Below are 24254 nucleotides of genomic sequence, written 5' to 3' on the forward strand. Positions count from 1 at the left end.
TATACAATCTTCTTAAATGCGATTTAATTCAACACCGTTGATTTGTGATTAATATATGAAACGAACAAATATCCTTTAACAATCAAGATGATAGAAACACAAAAATGAGGAACCAAGATTTGGAGTGTTATTCTTCTCAAAAAAAAAAAAAAAAAAGATTTGGAGTGTTATCGTTCAGGATTAAATTAAATTTAGTAGATTGTTTTAACTTTTAAGACAGCCTCATTAATTAATTTATATATGTGAAACATATCTACTCGATCCTAAATTCCTAATACATTTCATGAATTAGATTGATTTGAAATCAATCCGATCGGAAATTTTTGTGAATTAAATTGTATACGCTGACATGCAACAAAAAACAACATTCAATTAAAAAACATCATCCATATGTTAAATGGAAACAATCTGAGTATATGCATCGAAAGTAACTTTATAATATTCTCCATTTCTTGATTCCAGCTACAAAAATTATTTACAAATCCCGAATCCCTCACAGCAAATTAAACCCGAAAATTCAAAAAAAAAAAAAAAAAAAATCCCAGGATTCGATTCGACCTAAAATCACCAGAAATCCAAGAATTTTTCAATGGACTCGATCCGCCACCACCGCTTCTGGCGGTTCATAATCTTCCTCAGAAATCACTGTACTTTCTCCACTGCTGGTGCTGCAATTGCTCTTACTGCCGAAAGACGAGGCTCTACTCGACATGGGAGTGGCCAAGAAAGTGGGTTTCTCTTGGCCAGCCATGATCACCAGGTACTTCTCTTCGAGGACCGGCGGCGCCACCTTAGCTTCGCCGCCGTCCGCCTCGAGGTCTCTTTCACCGTCGCCCTGGTTTTCGAGGTGGCCGGATAGTTTCCAGTAGGAACACGCGAGGATCAGAAGAGCGAAAGCAATGAGACCCAACATGGCCGCCAATCCTCCGAAGAGATACGGCACCGGAGAATGCCACGGAGACCTCTGCACCGGCGATGTCGGAGACCCTATGCTGCCCATTTCTAAACCTTCCGGGGCGGCTTATATATGTTTTCCCACTAGTTTGAAGTGAGCTGAGAGTATATTATGCGGTGGCGGGGGAGGAGGTTGCGGTGGTGGCTTGGAGAGAGGCGAGTGAGTCTAGGTGGCTTTTTATAAGGGGATGGAGAAGGGTGTGTTTGTTATTTTTAGTGAAATGTGTCCTTAATTGTAATAATCAGAAAAGAGGGAGAGGGGTCGACATATTTTGTGCTGTCTGAATATATATCCAAATAGATAGATAGTGGAAAGCACTTGAACTTGATTTGATCGGATGCCATCCATGTTATTAAAAAAAAGGTTGGTGATAAATTAGACATAAAAATTATCTGTAAGATTTTCTCACAAATCATTTTTATGTGAATCTATGATCAAACTCGACCATAAAAAATTATTAATTTCCATTATAAATATATTTAGATTGATCATATTGTTTTACAAAAGACTCACCCGTATGTATTGTATTGTCTTTTTTCAATCATTTTTTTTTTCATATTTTATTATTGGTAATTATTTTTTTATGAGCTGAGAACCTTTAGTCATTATTTTTTGGTGCGTACTGGATAAGCTTCGAACTAACACAATAGCTAGCCTGAACACTACCCTAGTCAGATAAACCGCACTAAGCAAACAATGTTCGATAGACTAGCTAATCCAAAAAGATGTTGGATAGGTGAAGTCAAGCTCCTGACCCTAGTCAAGTGTCCGCAACTCTACCAACTTATTCACCTCTTGAACACTTAATATAATTGATAATTATTGATCTCATAATTAGTGTCTAGCGCGCGATCTATTTTAGATAGCGCTTTCGTGTATATTTATTTTTAATAAGTGGGCATATCTCACAAAAAACTTTAAAGGTAATCATTCATAATAATTACAATGGGACCGAAATTAAAATTATAATCGTAAATAACTGAAATTTCACGAATTCCTTTTGAATTTTTATAAATGTGCCAATTTCAATCAACTTTAATTTGATAAGTTTGAGAACGAATGCCTGTGTTCTAGATCAAAGCTGTCATTTAAAGGTTAGGTAGTTTTTTTTTGGAAAAATTGTTTTTTTGGTCCTGTATGTTTGTCGCATTGCGATTTAAGTCTTTTATATTTTCAAATTTCAGTTTTAGTCTGCTATATTTATTTTTTTGGCAATTTTAGTCATTTTTCCGACGTGGCGCTGACATGACACCAATTCAGTGCTGATGTGGAGCTGACGTGTACAATTTCACGTAAGCATTTTTTAATAAAAAAGGACCGAAATTTCCAAAAATCAAAACATACAGGATTAAAACTGAAATATGAAAACATAGAGGACCAAAATCGCAAAGTGACAAACATAGATGACTAAATTTACAGTTTTCCCTAGTTTTTATAAGCAAAATGTGTGTAGAGTGTAATAATAATTCTTTTTAGACGAGCGATTGACATATAACATTTAAACTATCGTATAATCTAAATTATTGTCATCAGCTGTTCATAAAACGAGAAACTATTGAACTACGTACAGTATTTAGATGCAGCTCATCACATCCGAAATCTGCTTCTATCTCTTGTTTCCGATTAAAACTAGCTTCTCCTGATAACTTGCACATGAACAAAATTAATTGAACTTGCACAAAAGAGAGTGCATATATAGTTCTCATTTTAGTGCTTGTTAATTAATCTTTTGGAACTGGTTAAAGAAACCAAATTGAAATTTTTTGTTTTGAAAGAAGGGAAAAATTGTTTGTTGGTCATATATATATATATATATATTTGTGATTTTGACTCATTTTGGTCATCTACAACAATATATATAAATGAAAAAGAATGAAAATTGTCAAAAATACAAAATTACAATATGAAAAATACATTTTCCCAGAAAAAGGAAAATGAAAAAAACTTTTTGCTATGCCATTTAATCATTAAAAACAAAAACACGTAACGTGCAAATACCTCAAACGACGCGAACGGTTTCGAAGATGATGTGTATGCATGTGTTTTATCATGTAAATGCAGCCTTTTCCCGCACTCTTCTTTCATTAATCAATTAGTTGATGTCATTTTAACGGATAATTAATTGTATATATTTTTTATCGTGCAAAATATTTGTTTATATAAGAAAATCGTTTTATTTATAAGTTTTTCAAAGTAATATAGATAAATTATCCCGTCATTTTAATTAGTCGGTTTTTTATGTTTCAAACAAATATTTTATTATTATTTTTGTCGAGAACGATCGATATCATGTATATATATGTAACTTTTTTCTATGAAGTAGTTGAAAACATGATCATCTATGAGTTAAAATAGCTTTCGTCGCCTTTTCTTTTAGGTGTTTGTCTTCTTTACTTTTGGCCTTTTTTTGCTGTGGATTGGAAACTTTTTTAGTTCAAGTCCGAAGTAGTTCTAAAATCTAAATTGAACGCTTGAAATTGTGACTTTGTTTTACCTTTAGATTTAATGTTTTTTTTTTTGGTGGGGGAATTACACGTGTTTCAATATATGTTGGGGAAATTCTTAGCTTGATTACTGCTCATATTTTGCATTCAAAAAATAATAATTTAAATATAATTTTTTAAAATTCTCAATTACTTCAAACTTGGTATATCAAAAAAAAAAAATGTAAATAGTTTTGAAGCTACGTACGTACGAAGTTGTTAGATTTTGCTTCCTAGCTATCTGACACTCATAGTTATTAACACAAAATAAAATTTGATATTCACGAAGTTTTGAAGTTATCAAAATTATAGTATTGTTCCAAACAATATAACTTACCATCCATGCACTTGCTAATAATAATAAGTGAAGTAGGAGGATATTTATGGTATCTTCCATGAAAATTTTTAGTTTTTTTTTCTCCAAAATATTCTATCTCTATTTATTTTTATGCGATTATCTATCCTTTTGTCTTTTGGCTATAAGTTTATTTTTCATTATTAATAATTTTTGAATAACTTAAATATTAAAATTTCTCAAATAAAACAACATTTTAAACACGATTTTGACAGGGGAAGGCTAGAATGTTGGAGGTCGTTTCAATTTAGTTTTCATTACATGCAAGCCTGCCATCTTAAATTGCGTGTTCCACCAAAAAAGTATATATATGTAATTTGATTATATTGTTCATTCTCACGCTTCTTTTGTACACTAACACACGTTGTCATTCACGACAGGCAAATCGATCTTATTAGAAGGGGAAACACACACACACAGAGACTAAACTTTACAAATTATGTTTATCTTTTTGATGTGGACGTATAACATCATGTCAACATTTTCATTCAAAAAAAATTAAAATTATAAAAAATACACTACTATATAAGATTGAAATTAGAAAACATAAATAATCAACATTTTGGATGGAAGAATTTCAAATTCATGAATTTTAATTGTATGTTATATTTAACAATGAAACTGTATGAAAAATTTTAAATTCATATATACATTAGTAACATTACTTAATTACATACTAGTTATATAAAGTAGAATAGATTTCAAATGACATTATTATTGGATGAACTTGAAATTCATTCTAATTAACATGAAATATTATGTAAACACACATGAAAAGAATTGATTTGAAATTTACGTGTTAATTATCTAAACAACAAAAATAAATTTGAAATCCTTTCATCCAAGATACAACCTTTAATCTTAGAGATGACATTTGCAATTTTCAAAATTAGATAAATATTATTTTTGTAATTTCCGACAGATAAGATAGACTCAGGTAAAAAAAAGATCGAGAAAAATCATTCAAATTATAGGATTACAAATGCAACTCACCATTGACATGAAAAAAAAAAAATAAAAACCGCAAATTCACTGCTTCCAGAACTGCAAAATGGAGAAATTTCAGATTGAATGACCAATATGGAATTATTCCCAACACATTGCTGCACTTGTTAAAATTTTTAATTATAAAATTTTAATTTCATCTTTTACATAAATTAAAACTCACGACTTCATCGTAGCATGCACTAGTCACTCTTAGATACGTTCTCTCTGAAGTGGAAAATTGATTTGGTATTTGTTCTAATTAAAATAGAAAAAATATTTAATATAATATATTTGAGTAATAATTTAAAATGTGGTGTTTATTAATAAATGTACTTGCGTACTATGAATCTTAGTGTTCCATAATGGCATAATCCACTTGTTCGATGGCTCCCACAATACATCATCCGCCCCTAATATCATTCCATATTCCATTTCCAAATGATAAATCCAAGCAAGTACTTATTGAATTCGAGACCCCGATTGGATTTGGGTCTAGCTGGAAATTTTTTATTTTAAAAGAAAAAATTTGGAAAATTTCTCTCCCTCCCTATCTCTTTCTCTCACACACATACATATACAAGAAAAGTAAAGGTGTCTTGCAAGTGAGTAATTAACCATTGAAAACATGATTAAAAAATTTAAATAAAATATTTAAATTAATGATGGATTAACAAATAAGAAAATGAGGGGTTTCATCATGGCCACATAATATTTAAAAAATAAAGGATACGAAAAGAAATTCTCAATGAAAACTGTATAATTATAAATATAATAATATATATATATATATATATAAATATGATTTTCTCAAAATTTTATTTTTCTATTATAAATAAAATAAAATAAAGTTTTGCTTTCTCTCATCATGATCCTAACGTACTATAAGTACCGAAAAAAGTTCTGTGCATGAAAGATGAGATTTCATATATTTCCATCATCTTATGTTTATTTTTATATTTCAAATTATCATCCGATTCTTCATCGTCCTATCACACGAGTCAGAACTATAAGGAGGTACATGTTATTTTATAATTGTCCAATCAACTTTTTTCTTTTACTCTCTTCAATTTTTGTTCCCTTTTCATTTATGAGGTTCTTCCTAATGTTAAGAAATAACCATTTTTAACAAATATTGATTAACATATGTGATGTACTTCTTCCGTGTTAGCTTAGCTCATTTTGTTTTTTTTTCACAGATTAAGAAAAAAAGTTACATACAAACTTTATATTTTATTTTTATTTAACTAAGTTTAAAAAGTATTGCCTGTTTTTCCAAACTTGTTTATTTAACAGGGATTTATCAATACAAACCAAGAAAATGTATCTAAATGTAAAAACTGTATTATATATTTGAGATAATCGAAAAAAACCTATATACTTCATCCATCCCATATCAATAGAAAAGTGTGTGTGTGAACATACATATTAAAAAAATGTTTGGGAACGTAAATTTTAGAAAGGAATTTCCTATTTCACTCTTATTTAATGAATATTTTAATAGAATAAAATAATTGTACAAGTAGTTAATGATATTAATTTAATAAGAGTAAATTAATAAAAAAATTGAAGAAATAACATTAAATATGAAAACTAGACTATATATTTGGGATAGATTAAAATATATATATAATCTAAACAAATGAAACGTAGAGAATATATAATTAGAACACAAGTAGTAAGACACACAATTAAACTTATCAGCTGCTATATTTAATTATTAATTTTTCATGATTACAAGATTAGTTGGTAAATTTGTTTCCGGAATCTGATAACATAATAATGATGCTGAATATTAATTTTAGTGGGTTTTCCACTGACTTTATTTGGCAGATAAATAAATAAATAATTAATTACGTGGGTTACCACCAATAATGGTGCTTTTTGGCTGCCCTCGTTTTCTCAGGCAACTTTGCCAAAATCCAAAACCATTAGTGTTACTACCACTAACAATATTGTAATAATGTTTGACGTCATCAATTTCAAAAAACAATCATATTCTCTCAGTCTCAATTATTTTATTGATTTTTTATGGCTATATATTTTTTTATATGTTCCAATTATATAATCTAATTTTATATTTAGTATTAACAATTTAATAATATTAAATTAATATAATTTATTACATGTATAATTTTTTTTATCATATTAAAATATTCAATAAATAAAGATAAAATGAAAAATTTCTGTGTAAAATTTATCTTTCCAAATAATTTTTTAATCCGTGTCAAGACAAACTCAAACCTAGATGAGTGGGATGGATAGAATATTATGTTTTCATTTTTTTAACTTGTCTTAAACATATAATCAAAAAAACGTTTTTGGGTATATAATTAGTATTTTTTTGTATTTATTCTGTTGATCAAGTCTTGAAAAACTTGCAATTATTTTTTGAAAAAATTTATAAACAAGGATAAAATGATAAGTTTATTTCTAAGATTTGGTTTTTTTTTTTTTTACTTATTTTCCGAATTCTTGTAAAAAAAACGAATAATCATATATATTTGAGACGATCGAGCAATATTCAAAACGACACCACAAGTTGGATTAGCAAAAATTTTGTGAGTTTCACGATGGATATATGTGTGTGTGTGTGTCTTTAGACTTTAAATAAATAACTCTATATATATACATCAATGAAATGATAAGGTTAATTTATTTTAAAAATATTAAATTACGAAAACATGTGTCGAAAGTAAAAATTAAAAGGTTTCGCAGTATCCATAAATTTTGACAATGTACAAATATAGTTCATAATTAAATCATCAAATAAAAAATAACATATAAAAGCTAGTAAAAATTTCTGAATAATAGAAGAGGAAAACCATTGGATCGAGTGGTTGTAATTTTTCTAAAAACTGTAACTTGTTGAAAATTATCATTGTGAAATTATGATATTTTTTAAATGATAAAACAACTCAAATGCTACGTGGTGGTCATGACTCATGACTTCTCTGGCAAGGACAATTACCAGCAAATCATGTATGAAATAAATGCATTGTATATGAGATTTTGGCAAGCAAACAACATATTTAAGTTTGTTATTTTGAGTTGTTTTTGTTTAATATTTTTTCCAAAAATAGATATGACTAAATAAGATTGTATGCCCATTTAATGTGTATATACTATGGAAGCAAATATTAAGGAAAAATTGGAGACGCTGGTTGGCATGATAACATTATATTTTGACACATGTAGTGTCATATAAGAACAGCAAAATTGACCACCCCAAAAAATGAAAATAGATGATAAGGAGAGTGGAGATCCTTCCAAAAAAAAAAAAGGAACAATATAATAATCTACTTTACTAAAGAATGGGATAATGTTGGAATCTAAAGACGCAAAAAGAAATGCTAATTATCATTAATGAAATGAAAAGCCAAATTGAGGATCATCATAATGATGAAATTGTTTACATGTTGCTTTATGCCATGGTTGGATATATCGGGAGCCATATATTATAAATTGTTATCTGAACTTAAAGTGCCCTTTTTTTCTTTTACGAAAAGCTACATGTACACATTGAGTTATACGTTGGGTTACACACTACACATGAAGTTATAAAATTATCCATTTACTTTAATTGAAAAAACACTTTCCAAAATACATTAAGGATATTTATGTAATTTCAAGTACAACATGTAACCTAACGTGTAACCCTCCGTATACATATAACATCACCTTTTTTGTTGGGTACCGATTAAATAATTAATAAAGAAGGTTTCATTTAAAATATTTCCAATAGACGGTATCAGAGTAGTATCTTAAATATATGTATCAATTATTTTTTGTACTCGTGCTCTCCGATCCTTTATCTACTCATTCAGGTCCTTCGGATGTTCACATTAAGGATACTACATAAAATTCTTATGAAATCGTCACGAGTAAATTTATGAGATAGATTTCTGATGGCGACTCAACTCATATATTACTTTAATGTTAAAAGTATTATTATTTTTTATTAAAAATATATATCAAGTCGATCTGTATAATATATATATATATATAGATATATATATATACACATAGTGGGGAGTTGGATTGCCTAATCACCGAATAACTCGACTGCATGGACATCTTGGAGTGCATGGGATGTACGAGGGTGTACATATAGGGGATTGCAAGTTGTTGTAACTGATCAAACAACCAAAGAAGTTGGTTTCAGCAGTGGTTAGGGAGAGGCATGCAGAAGGATAGAAGCTCGCATAAGATCACTCTCTCCCACTCTTGAGCTGCTAAGGGATTAGATTAGTGTTTACACTTGTATATCTCATTTCCTTTCGATTCCTGGTTTTTGCATTGTAACTCAAAGATAGTTCATCATGTAATTGGTGCAAACCAAACTCATATTTCAGATTGAAAAGAAGCTTTTGAGCCTTGGGCCAAAGTGGATGTAGAATCTTTCGATCAAAGCATTATATATCGTTTGTCCCTATTTTAATTCTTTACATATCTTGATTCATCTTGTGATCATTGCATCTTGTTGTTTCTAGCCATAAATTTGATCGGTTGATACACATTATTGTTGCTTGAGTTGATAGTGAATACTAACAAACTAGCATCAGAGCCTGGTTTTCAAGATGAGCATGACCACGCGGTTTGACATTAAAAATTTACGGGAAAAAATGAACTTTAGTTTGTGGAGGTTGAAGATGAGGGCATTAGTGGTTCAGAATGGAGTAGAAGATGCACTCCCGAGAGAAAAATGTCTGACAAAGTCAAGGGAATTGACAAGAAAGATATTCTTGTGAAGGCTCATAGTGCACTGATCTTGAGTCTTGGAGATAAGGTGCTGTGTGAGATATCAAAGGAGACATTAGCATTTGTGATTTGGATGAAGCTTGAGCATCTTTACATGACTAAATCTTTGGCAAACATGCTCTTTATTAAATAGAATTCTGTATACATTCAAGATGCAGACTGGAAAGTTGATTGAGGATCATATTGATGATTTCAACAAAATCATCTTGGATCTTGAAAATATAGAGATAAAAGTCGAGGATGAAGACCAAGCTCTGCTGTTGTTGAGATTTCTCCCTGGTGTGTATGATAATCTCAGAGACACCATGATCTATGGCAAAAAATCTTTGACCTTGGAAGAAGTACTCACTGCCTTAATGTCAAAGGAGTTAAATAAAAATCTTGGGACCAATATTGATGATCAAAGTGAGGGACTCTTATTAAGGAGAAGATCTGACAGAAGGGAATTCAAGCCCATAAGTAAGTCAAGATCAAAATCGAGGACTAAGTTCAAAAAGAGATGTTTCTTGTGCCACAAGGAGGGACATTTCAGAAGAGATTGTCCAGAAAGAAACAAGAAACAGACTGAAAAGGTATCAGGATCAGGAGATGCAACTTGTGAAACAATGTGGCCTGTCAAATTAAAGGCATTGGGTCAATCAATCTCTCAGTAATGGTACCATTAAAACCTTGTCTCAAGTAAGGTTTGTACCAGGTTTGAAAAGAAACTTGATATCACTTGGAGTGCTGGATCAATTAGGCTATGAGTTCAAATCCAATAATGGAGTCCTTACTGTCACCAAGGGTGTGATGGTTGTAATGAAGGGACAGAGGAAAAATGGACTGTATGTGTTGTAAGGAAAATCGTGCACTGAGAAAATTTCTCTAAATGCAGATGCTAATCTTGATAAAACAAGATTGTGGCATGCTAGATTGGGCCACATAAGTGAGAAGGGAATGATTGAGCTGAACAAACAATAAGTGTTTGGCAAATATCATATAAGTAAGCTGGATTTTTGTGAAGATTGTGTTTTAGAAAAGCAAACTAGAGTCAAGTTTAAGAAAGGTGAGCACAAAACAAAAGGCACATTGGATTACATACATTTGGATGTATAGGGACCTGCCAAAACTCAGAAATATGGTGGCTCTAGATATTTCATAACTTTCATAGATGATTATTCAAGGAAGGTATGGTTGTACACCATGAAACATAAGAGTGAAGCATTGCAAAAATTCAAAGACTGGAAAATGTTGGTGGAAAATCAAACAGGCAAGAAGATTAAGAGGCTCATGACAGACAATGGCTTGGAATATCTCAGCAAAGAGTTCACTGACCTATGCAAAATAAATGGCATAGCAAGGCACCTCGTTGTTAGACATACCCCACAAAAAAATGGGCTTGCTGAAAGAATGAACAGAACCTTATTGGAAAGAGTTAGATACATGTTGTCTAATGCAAAGCTTCATGCAAATTTTTTGGGGGAAGCTGCTGCCACAACATGCTATCTAATAAACAGATGCCCCTCTCTAGCCTTGAGTTTCAAGACACCCAATGAAGTATGGTAAGGAAAACCAGGAGATTACCAATCACTCAAAACTTTTGGATGTACAACTTACATACATGCGAGTGAAGGGAAGTTAGAGCCAAGAAGCAAGAAATCTATATTCATTGGATATCCAGAGGGTACCAAGAGATATAGAGTTTGGATCTCAGAGAATGGACATGGAAAGACTGTGATCAGTAGGGAAATCACTTTTAATGAGGATGAGATGCTGAGGAAAACACCTTTCGCTAATAGAGCAGGATCAGAATAACCATCAAGCAAGGGTGATCACATTATGGTGGAGTCACATGATGAGAACTCTCAATTGCATTCTGTTCAGGTTGGAGCTATGGAAAGTAAAGATGCTTATCATCCAGCCAATGACTCTGAATTGAAGGATTATGAACTTGCCAAGGACAGGTTTAGAAGACAGATCAAACCACCTGAGAGATATGGATATGCAGATTTGATAGCCTATGCTCTAAGTGTATCAGAGAACCTAAGTAAAAGTGAACCAAGCTAAAACGACCCCAACTACTTCTTATAATTAATGATTGAATAAAATACGGGTTTTCAAAAATTTTCGGCATGTCCTATCTATTTAAATAACAACCCACCTGACACAGACAACAAAATTACAAACCAAACCAACAACACTAAATAAACTAGACCGAGAAAATAACGAAAACCTGAGAAAGAGATTGACACTCCAAACATCCAAAAGTTAAATGATTTGATACATAAGTGCCCACAAACAATTCCAAAGAATATTATCTTTACATTTACATTTACTAAATTAAAAAGATAAAAAACTTTAAAGTGCTAAAATAAACTTTTGCGGAAGACTGGCATGGTTAGAGGGATGTGCCGTGCCCGCATCACAGTCCACTCGATAGTCCTGCCCCGCAATCTCAATGATAACCTAAACCTGCACCAAGTAGATGTAGTGAGCCTAGGGGCCCAGCAAAAATATGGGAGAAATAACGAGTATTACATAAATACATGCACACACAGATTAAAAATAGCTTGTAATAAAAATACTTTGTGCCCTTAACTTAAACAAAAGATTTCTAAAAAGGAAGTGAACCTGAATGAAACATATGCATGGCTAAGTCGAACATAATCAATGTAATTGCATAAACTGTACTGAAACATGGTCATAAATGTTTTGAACTTAGATCCTTGAATTGTGACTCTATATTTTAGATCGCGATCATGGCTGCAGTGCACTATGCCGCAAGGAATTCAGGATATCTCTCAACCCGTCTTGCCCATACTTGGTAAGGAAAGCCAAGATTTCTTACAGCCCGTCCAAACCAATAAATTTGGTAAGAAAAGCCAGAACGTCTTCCAGCCCGTCCAGACCCATACTTTACTATAGTCACAATCATCTCACTTTGTTCTAAAAATATATTTTCTTTCATTCTTGATTCAGGTACTTAGCATGCATATGTAATTATAACGTACATGTAAATATTTACTCGATAATCATGCAAGAGACTCAAATATGGATGACTGGGATGGTGATTTAGGGAGCAAACCAAGGATGGAAATCTAAACCATAATTTAGCGCTTAAGACATTTAGAGCGGTTCGCCCATAAAACCTGTAACTTACTCGATTCTTATTCAAAAATAATTTCGCTTGAAACCACGACTCCGTGGAACTTAGAACTAAATAAGAAAGTCATCCTCGAGGTATTATTCCTATCCAAACATTTTATAAAAATTTATTTCTGGATAGCAACCTCATTTAAACCAAAAATTCTGCACCTATACAATCCATAGCCTAGAATTCAACCAACACTTAACTGAATCACTTCCCGTTTGAAACGACATATTTCTAACATCCTAGAATATTTCCAAACCCGAGCCTTTAACCAAAACCCGAGTTTAACCTTGTTTTATAAATCAGTTTCCGAACATCTCACACCTTTCCATAAAAATCTGCTCAAGTCTACTTCTTGTACCTGATAAAAAACTTAACTATGAAACTCCCAAGTTCCAAGACACTAGACAAGGATCAAGACCAACACTTAGTCTCATCTCCAACACATAAGAACACAACCCAATCAGCTTCAACTCAACTCGAAAATGGGCAGCCTCAAACCATCACAACCGAGCCCCTACCCCTTTCCATTCAAAATGCTCCTACATTCCAACCCAACCACTAACTTCAACCCATCCTAAGAACTACCATGTGAACTAAATTTCACCCATGATAGCCCCTAATCCACCATCCAAATCAACACAAACAATAACATCACCAGATTTCGAATTAAGCATGCTAATCAAAATTCTAAAATTTTCGAAATATGGCATCAACGGAGACTTCATCAAAACTCTTAGCTCAATACATTTCACAACAAGGATATCATAATAAGTTAATTCCCAAATCAAGAACGTGACAAAATCTCAGCTGAAAACTTTTGAATAGGGCATGAAAAAATTCTAAAAATTTTGAAATGCACACACATATTTTACACATAATACATATTAATTTACAAGATAAGGAAGAGAAACCCATATCTTGCCTAGGATAGAGAAAACCAAAGAATAGGAGCTCGAATGAGCTGGAATCAAGCCAAGAAAATGCAGAAACAGCTCGAACAGCTTCGACTAAGGGAGGGCTACGCCGGAACTGGTGGCTAGCGGTATCCGGTGGTGCTGGTGCAGTCGGCGGTGGCTGCAGCTCCAAGGAAAGAAGAAATCGATCGATTAGAGAGAAATGGAGAGAAAGGGAAGTCTGTATCGGGTTAAGGCTTGGAGAAGGGGAAATGATAAGAATCTTGGATGTCATGAAAAGCAAACACGATTATAAAGAATCGCACCCTCAGTTCAATAACAAAAAGATTCAATAATTTTGTCCCGATCTTTTGAAACAAGTAAGTTTCGGATGTCCACCTCTAATTTACAATGAAACTAGCAACAGATAATCACAGTTTTTGAATATCCACCTCTAGTTTATAACAAAAATAGCAACAAATAATCACGAGATAATCAATCGATCTCAACGAAACCTTCAGAAAACTTTTTTCTGACAATCCACGAAGAAGAATAATCGACAAACGCCACAAAGTTTATAAAACTTTGTTAAGTTTGATTTTTGGATAAACAAAGCAAAGCTTTGACATAATTCTAGAAAGAATTATAATTGATAAAAATCAATAATCAATAATCTTCATTGTATTGTATTCAATAATGAATATATATGTTGTATTTATAATAAAATTATAAAATAATAAAAGATAACACAAAATAATATAAAAGATATAAGATATCAAAATATATTATCTAAAAGTTTCCTAATAGGCTTAAAATAATCAAAATAATAAAAAAACACACAAAAATTCGAAAACACACACTATACCCCGAGTGTGAAAATCCCAAACTAGAGCCTAGGCGCTGGGCTCTGGAGCTTAGGCGCTGAAACTGTTCCAAATTGTGCATAATTCTTTAAAAATTAATATTTGGAGTTCTAGCCGTCGGATCGAGCCGAAATTTTAACCGTAGCTTTATAAATCCTAAAATACATTTTGGACGGTGGAGAATGGATTTTGATCTCTCTAGCATCTTCATAAAATTTCAGTACTCCACCACGAACTCCATGCATTCCAACTTGGCTCTCTTGCTCCCCAACTTGATTGTCATGGATCCCAATTCCTTCTAATCTCGATGGCAAATTATGAGAAAAATCTTGGAACAATATGAATCTTCGATAGCTTTTTAGATTCATATCAGACTCCTCTTCTCAAAAAGATTTATCCTCAAATCTTGCCCTTTACCTGTAAACAAGAAATTTTCGTTTCTCTCTCTCTCTCCTTTTTTTCCTAACCAATTTCGAAATCCATCTTTTTTTTTTCCTGAATTTTCGATTTTTTTGTTTTTTTTTCAAAGTAACTTGTAGCACAAGATACAAGAAAATTGGAAAACAATATAGACAAAAACGAAGAACGAAGAACGAAGAACGACGAACACGAAGAACAGATAAGAAGAACAAAGAATAGATAAGAAGAACAAATAGAAAGATACGACTTACTTGAATCAATGGAACCTTAAGCTCTGATACCAAATGATAAGATTCTTGGATGTCATGAAAAATAAACACGATTATAAAGAATCGCACCCTCAGTTCAATAACAAAAAATTCAATAATTTTGTCCCGATCTTTTGAAACAAGTTTCGGATATCCACCTCTAATTTACAATAAAACTAGCAACAGATAATCACAGTTTTTGGATATCCACTTCTAGTTTACAATGAAAATAGCAACAGATAATCACGAGATAAACAATCGATCTCAACGGAACCTTCAGAAAACTTGTTTCTGACAATCCACGAAGAAGAACAATCGACAAACGCCACAAAGTTTATAAAAATTTGTTAAGTTTGATTTTTGGATAAACAAATCAAAGCTTTGACATAATTCTAGAAAGAATTATAATTGATAAAAATCAATAATCAATAATATTCATTGTATTGTATTCAATAATGAATGTATATGTTGTATTTATAATACAACTATAAAATAATAAAAGATAACACAAAATAATATAAAAAATATCAAAAGATATTATCTAAAAGTTTCCTAATAGGCTTAAAATACTCAAAATAATAAAAAAATACACAAAAATCCAAAAATATACACTACACGACGAGTGTGTGAAAATCCCGAACTAGAGCCTAGGCGCTGGGCTCTGGTTCTTAGGCGTTGAAACTGTTACAAATTGAGCATAATTCTTTAAAAATTCATATCTGAAGTTCTAGCCGTCGGATCGAGCCGAAATTTTAACCGTAGCTTTATAACATCCTATAATACATTTTGGATGGTGGAGATTGGATTTTAATCTCTCTAGAATCTTCATAAAATTTCAGTACTCCACCACGAACTCCATGCATTCCAACTTGGCTATCTTGCTCCCCAACTTGATTTTCATGGATCCCAATTTCTTCTAATCTCGATGGCAAATTATGAAAAAAATCTTGGAACAATATGAATCTTCGATAGCCTTTTAGATTCATATCAGGAAAGGAATTGGGCCGATGAATGGGTATGTGTAATCCTTAATGGGCCGGGTCAACCAAATGTTTAAGTGGGTAAGAAACATAATACATAAAATATAATATGTAGTATTTATAATTGTTATGCCCAAATTCCGCAAATACTCAAATTTAAAAAATTTAAGAATTAAACACTTTAAATATTCCGATGTCACGAAAATGAATAAAATATTTAAATAACAAGCAGAGCGATTAAAATAATTTAAACAAACTAAATTTATGTTTAAAATCAATTTAAATAAATACACAAGAGGAATTAAAAACCTATAAAATAATTTGGACAATTTTTTTTAAAAAGGATTTGAATAAATAAGCTATACATTTAAAATGATTTAAAATAACTAACCGCTAAACTTAAGTTATTTAAAATAAACAAGTTGGACACTCAAAAATATTTTAAAAAATAAGCTAAACAGTTAAAATCATTTAAATGAATAAAATAAACAATTTAAATCATTTAAATATGCAAGCTTAAAACTTTAAAATATTTAAAACAAGTTAAATTGCACAATAAAATCATTTAGACAAATAAACTTAAACAATTAAAAACATTAATTAAATAGTTAGTAAAATAAAATCATTTGAATATATAATAAAATATTTTATTAGCACATAATTCAAATAACGGATTTAAATCAATTAAACATAAAATTAATAATCATAATATTTATTAAATTTAATGCATGCGATTTAGTCGATTGGATTTTAGGTGCTATAATTCCTTCCCCTCTTAAATGGAATTTCGTCCTCGAAATTTAAACTTTCTAACTAGGTTCGAATACATTAGACCAGATCGGAATTAACTGCTCTTACCTAGTACCTACACGAGTCGACGCTAATAAGTTTTTGTTGCGCACTCTGATTCTTAATTGATATCTATGTCATCAAAGATCTGATCAACTCTTATTGCAATATAAATTTTACAATTCCTACATCTTCCCAAGTGGTCTTATCCTCAATTTTATCACTCCTCAGTTTACCTTCAATAAAAATTTATCAAGTTAAAAACGTCATCCTACCGCAATGACAAGTTCTACAACCTACAAGTTCTTAGATCTTTATGTTATTGCACGACCTACAAAGCAAGGAACTAACTAACTCCCACTACAAAATAAACTTGCAAATTCCTATTTATCCTAAATGATTGTAGCCTAAGAGAAATTTCTAATCACTGTTCCCATGTGACTTTAGGAGTTTCAAATTGCCACCTAAAGTTCTACAAAACCTGATACTTTCCTTAGTTTGTTATCTTTAAATCCTACGTCACAATTTCGAGCAATAAAGGTCTGTATACCCAATAAAGGATTTATGTTGACTACAACGATAACTTAAAACTTTCTAACAATGAAACTATGCTTAGTGTCTATTTACTAATTAAGCTTAACACATATAATATAGAACTCGAGCACTTAAGAATCCACGAGTTCCCAAAATTCTTAGCAACCAAACACTCAACCTTTCTAAATAAGAAAGCTAAAGGAACTATGCAATTCTACCTCATCTGCCCTCAAGATACAAGATGGATCTGACCATACCTCCACAACAAATCTCTACGGCATGCCCAAATCATAAAACAAATTACCAATCTCCTCAATATTCGCATAAGGACCGACAAAACGAGTTAATTTTCCTATATTCCCAAATCAATAGTACTACGGAACAATGATACCTTCAAGAACAACCTAACATCCAATTTGAAATTCTAAAGGCTTACGCCACTTATTAGCAGTGCTACACGTAATGATCATGGACTATGATCAATTCCTTATTAGTTACTACAACTCTCAACGCTTCTAAGGATGATTAAAATTTTCTTAAACAACAACTCTAGCTCAGCTAACCTTCAGGTGGGATGAATGGTTCTTCTCAACTTAGTATTGATTGACTCATTTCTATAAATAAACCTAATCTAATCCTTGATAAGAAAATATACCCAAAAAATGTTGTTCGGTTCCAAGATATTATCCGATAACGTATAGAACCCAAATAGGTAACTAAACAGATCTCATTTATCCATTAAACCAAATTTATAATTTCGCCTCCAAAAGTTGAGATTCTTAGTTAAAATTTCCCAACGGATTTAACCACCTCTTCTATCCCAGACGCAATGACTAAAAAATTCATATTCACTCTTGAAATCAAAATATACCATGAGCAATTGTCCATTTATTGGATTAGATCGTCTCTAAGTGCCAAATAATTTTTACTTATCGCACGAAGAAATATTTCGAACCTCTTGCTCAACTCGAAAGCAAGTCTGAAAAAAAATCCAAAAAATCCCAAATTATTGTATGTACAACCAGAATTCGTATTTCAAGAACTTAATATGCAATTAGACACCTCGAAGAGTTTGTAACCCGATCGTATATGCTTCCTCCAGTACCTTAGCATCTCACCGATAAATAAATCTAAAGCTTATCCGGAAAAACTACCTGAATACTCATCATTCTGTACCCATAGTTGGAGCATTATTCTTATCGGTTGACGTTCACAAAATCTTAGAATGCTAATATAAAGTACAGAAAAGTCTCTATGGACAACTCTATTTCCTCATCTCGTGACTAATCACCCATTCAACTTATCAAAGTCGTCTGTTCACTCTTAATGATACTATTTAAAAAAAAAATTGAAACAACCCATTCAATTAATTCACTAACTAGAAATCTTCTCGCTAGAACTAGTTATAACTAGTAGTCGTCATTTCTCGGATCACAACAATAACTTAGGATTTTATCTAGTACTAATACTAAATCTCAACGGTTTAAATACTTACTATGCGGTTACGAGCCAATTCTCAACACAATAATTTGAAATAATAATTGGAATTATGGTCCACCCATATTCTCATCATGATGGATCATTAAAGGAAACAAACATACAAGTAATGCTGCTTAATACAAAATGAAATAGTGCAAGCATTATAAACAAATGTAATGAAAATAAAAATCTAGGTAAGTGAAAATAACTCACTCATAATTCAATTCTAGGGGTGAATGAATAATAATGAAGATTACGTGAATAATGAATATGAGCCAACACGATACAAATCTTGTGATCATTCATCCATGGGTAATGAAATCATGCTCAAACAATCAAAGAACAATTAAGGCAGTCAGTGTGACTTCAATTGAGAGAAGTTCACACAAGTTAACAATCAGGGGAAACAACGGTCCTAAAACATATTCAAATGTCAGCCACAACATAAGTAGATCACCAAAAAGAAAATCGAGGTGAATCTTTCTCACATCAACATGTGGCTCTAGAACCGAAAAAAAATTTCAAGAAATGTAAAATACGGACAAGGTCTTATTTCAAAAGTTCATCCAATGTCAAAGTAGTAGAGTACAAAGTAGATTGAAATCGTACGAATCTCATAAATGCACAAAGGAAGTGTAAAGAGATTTTGGACGCTCAAAGGTATATGTTGCAATGGATACAAGCACAAATGAAGAATAATAAAATAATGATTGGAATAATAGTTCACAAAATTGAAAGGCTCATAGTAACCGACTCACTATTTTCCAAAATCATATTTTCCCAAATAACAAAAGAAAACTCAAACTATCCATAATAATATAGGGATAAAACCCAAATACGTCCTTAAAGTTTTCTAACTTTTCCAAAAATATACTAACACTTTATTCGTTCCTAATTATGTCCCTTATTTAACAAATAGTTTCCTTAATATGTTCCTCAAACTAAAAATTGTCTATAATACCCTTATTCTAACAATTATAATTAATATTTCCTCTGGGCTCAGAAAATGGTATCAGAGCATAGGTAATTTTATTCAGACTTTATATTATTCATTAAATCATACTTTTCTTTGTTGAGGAAGAGATTTTCAACAAACCATGGATTCAAACGAGAGTTTGAACCAGAAGGATTTCATTTATATGAAATTCCATAAACAAGTGAATCTATTTAAAATAGATTCTTTACAACATAACTTAAAGAGACTTAGGTCTTTTATACTCTCTGAAGAGATTAAGAAATATAATTTCTAATTCTCAATTTCTAGAGATCACACCAGTTTCCTCTAAACTCTCCGGAGATCTTAGAGAAATTCAAAATACGGTACAATATTACAGTAATCAGCTGTATGAAATACCTCGGCAGATTGGAGAAATCCTTAAAAAACAAGAAGAAATTCTTGTAACTCTAAAGGATCTTCAAACTAAAATTATAAATCTAGAACATACTTCTGGTTCTAGAAAGGGAAATACAGGAGGAAGGTTACCACTCTCGTTTGGTATCGAACCTCTGTTATATCAGAAAGTTAAAACCAAAATGGTTCAAAAACCTTTAACTGATGATGAATTGATGATTAATCTTATAAAGACAGTATCAGAGAAAAACACTATCTGATGACTACTTTAGAAAGATTAAATCTCGAGGATCTACAAGATCTTGTGGATTCTTTTTCGAATCTTAAATTAGTAGATCTAAAAATAAATTCTCCCGAGGGTGAACAACCCATAGGGAATCCCCCAAGATATGTGGTTAAAACAGAAAAACCACATAGTAAGTTCCATGTTGGAGAAAATTCACATCCAGCAGGAACCAGATCAAGAAGGAGTAATATACCAATACATCAAACTCCTTATGAAAAAACCGTTTTAGACCCGATACATCCTTATGAGGTTATGTTAAACCTGGATGTTCTGGACTTCAAAAACAGAGAAGATCTCATAGATGATTGGACATCAGCCATGAGAATAACAGCAGGAACTTTAGATCTCAATAAAGAAGGATTTATCAAACTTCTGGAAATGAGTCTAATGGGATCTGTCAAGATAGCTTGGAAAATGACCATGCCAGAAACCAAGGAATCAATCTTAGCAGGAGAATCACTTAGCGAGATTGGAGGAAGAATGACCACCCTTTTTAAAGCAAAATTCATAGGGGTAGACTATTTCAATAATCAAGATACAGAGAAAAAGAGAAGATATACTCAAGCTCTGTATAGCCTCGAGTTACATGATATCTGTTTAGTTGATGAATATATTATGTTATTCACCAAATACAGATGGAATTTGGGAGTTGAAGAAAATGTAGCCATTCAGCTATTTTTCGCAAAAATGCCAAGCCCCTGTAGAGAGAAATGCTGATAAAAGAATACGTTCCAGGTAATCTTGATACTTTGGCAAGACGCGCCTCTTTTTTGAAAGGAAAATTGGCGGAATGGTGTCATATGGCAGCATTACAGAAGAACTACAAGAAAATAAAGGGTATTAACAAGCATACTCCTCTATGTTGTAGAGAAAATTATCTCCCTACGGTTATAGGGAATAAATCACAGGGATTTAAAAGGAAGAAATTCAGAAATAATCCCTAAAATAAAAAAATGAAAAGTTCTTGGAAACCAAGAACATTTTGGTTCAAACAAAAGGACAGATCTTATAGATCAGGTAGAAGAAGTGGACCTACAAGAACATCCCAGCAACAAAATCATCACAAGGCAGGGGAAGAACACCATCTAGAAGAACTTTCAGAAGAACTCATACGAGAGAAAGTGAAAGTTTCAAGGATTTCAACTGCTGGACATGTGGAGCAAGAGGACATATATCTACAAACTGTCCAGAAAACGAGAAAAAGGGAGTTAAACTCTTTGAAGCAACACCAGATATGGATGATGCGGTATTCTTTCAAGATCTAGTCCAAGTATATCAATTTGAAGATATCCCCTCAGATGAAAGTATATACGAAGAAGAGATATTGTTTAGCCAAGATGAATCTGAAGATGAATCAGAATCAGAATCAGAATAAAGAAGAAGTGTTTCGACACGAAACACATGAGAGTTTGTGTAGTGACCCTGCATGGAATCACCTACTAACTGACAACTAATAGCATGCATTAAACTTAATACAACAATATATGGAACAGAGTAAAAACGTGCGGAAACATAATCCATAATTTACATATCAGCTTAGTAAATAATCCAGGCTTAATACTGTAGTGATACAACCAAATCGAAAACTTAAACATTATACAGCTATATCGAATCCTGTATAATAAAATCCTCAAGGCTTCTGCTCCCCAGTCCTGCCTTGAACTACCAGCTCCGTCCATCCTGCGACCTGCCCCATGAAATAGGGTGTCCAAGATAACAACTAGGACGTGAGCGCTAACGCCCAGTACATAGACATGAGTAAACATATGTATATAATGCATGCAACATGATGACTGGTATAGGGTCATCTGAAAAGTCATACTTAGAACCGGCGCCACATGAGTGCTGTCACCGCACGGATCAACCTCTGGGTGCAACCACACTCGTCCAGTACACCAGAGTAGACAGACATAAATGCCCCCGTCGTCGCGGTACTCTCAGTGACAGACTATCGAGTATAGAGCTGAGCGGCTCTATAGTCAGGTATAACAAGGTATAGGCTCAACGTGTATATGCACATGACATATGAGTATAGAAGACGGTAAAGCATACATCATGCCATATAATAATGCCAAATAAATGCAACATATAAACATGTATACTCGCTGGCAATCTCAGTCAATGTGTACGTACCTCTAGGCTAGTTCAAGTAAAGTAGGATCCTAGGTTCCAAGCCTATATTCAAAAGTTCACCGTATCACTACATAAATTCTATAAGCCTTAACTAAGCTAATAAGTACTCCCAAAACTTAAATAGATTCCCGGACCATACCTTCGTCCGTAGTTAGCCCTTTGGAGTCGCTAGTCCCGGATGACTATAACCACACCTTGGTTATTCCAGAACCTCTATTATAACCGATAGGGCCCTCAAGTATATATCTCACACTATATAACTGAAGAAAGAAACTCGGGAATTCGTAATTCAGAAATGAATCCGCGAAGCCCTATTTATAGGCAAAATTCCCGGCCAGGATCGGAACTTCCGATTTCGGGATCGGAGCTTCCGATCCAGCTCATTTCATGCAGGACACGCCAGGATCGGAACTTCCGATCGCCCGATCGGAGCTTCCGATCTGCTCTACGTCCAACACTTGTCAAAACTCGTGGCTGAGTCATCGAGCAAAGCTGGCAGCCTGAGATCGGAACTTCCATTCCAGGATCGGAGCTTCCGATCTCTGTGCTTCCGATGAGCTTCCGAAGTGGCTAGGATCGGAACTTCCGATCTGGGTTCGGAGCTTCCGATCCGGCCCAAACTCAAAAGCCCATATTCTCTTTCAAAGTCCAATAACACTCCGAAATTACTAACCCTTAATCATGTTTAACATATTATTATCTTAAAATGGAATCTGGGTTACTACAGTTTGGCTGGATTTTTTAGTCAAACCACGATATCTCATAATATGGTCCAAAGGATTATGAGAGAAAATCCAACATTACAGAAGTATCAAGGATTTTCGGCAGGACATGTAGAGAGAGTCTTAGGCAACCTAGGGCTAAGACAAAGAAGACATCATTTGATTTACAAAGTATCCAGAAGGGAAATGGCAATCCCGATGGAGTTAAAAAGTAATCAAATAGAGATGCAGTTAATTCCTTTTTAAGAAGTAAGAGAGGAATTGAAAAAGCTGAAAAGTGAGGTAGCAAGAACGATGTCTTGGATTCATATTGGAGCAATCCAAATAATGATCAAGACAACTTTTAAAGAAGGAATAGATTCACCCATAGATATCGTAGTATGTGATAAAAGAATGGGGAATATCCAAGATGCTGTTCTGGGTACGATCTCAGGAAATCTATGTGCAGGAAAAATTGTAGGAGTTATTTATCCAAGAATAGCCTACAATTTAGCTGACAGAGACTTTAGTCGAGCCTTGACGTTGCATCAAAACTTCAAGGAAAAAAGATTAATGAAGGAAGGTAATAGACCATATTCTATTACTTATCAAATTTCATATGCTCTTTCTAATACGCATCATTCTGAATTATTTATTAGAAATGAGTTTATTGAAATTCCAAAAATCTTTGGAAAAGTTGCTCAAGCAATATACCCGGAAAGAATCGAGTTTCCTTTAATTCAGGAAACAGACATTCAAATACAAGATAAACCGGTTCTATACAGAGATCTAAAAATAGAACCTCAAAGGTTATCTTTCCAAGGTGACCGAATGACAAGTCGAAGGTGGGAAAAATCTCCTATTCAGGAATTTCCACCAGAAGAAAAGGAGTTTTCAATAATAGGA

At 32.6% G+C, this 24254-nt stretch overlaps 1 protein-coding gene across 1 annotated transcript; it reads right to left on the reverse strand.

The window, feature by feature from the left end:
• Window positions 1–586: 586 nt before the first annotated feature.
• On the reverse strand, window positions 587–1000 carry LOC140889771 (protein GLUTAMINE DUMPER 3). Its single transcript, XM_073297498.1, has one exon. The coding sequence runs from the start codon at window positions 998–1000 to the stop codon at window positions 587–589; it is 414 nt and encodes a 137-aa protein (XP_073153599.1).
• Window positions 1001–24254: the final 23254 nt, after the last annotated feature.

The sequence above is a fragment of the Henckelia pumila genome, chromosome 3, assembly GCF_033568475.1.
Source record: "Henckelia pumila isolate YLH828 chromosome 3, ASM3356847v2, whole genome shotgun sequence".
In the NCBI taxonomy this organism is placed as follows: Eukaryota; Viridiplantae; Streptophyta; class Magnoliopsida; order Lamiales; family Gesneriaceae; genus Henckelia; species Henckelia pumila.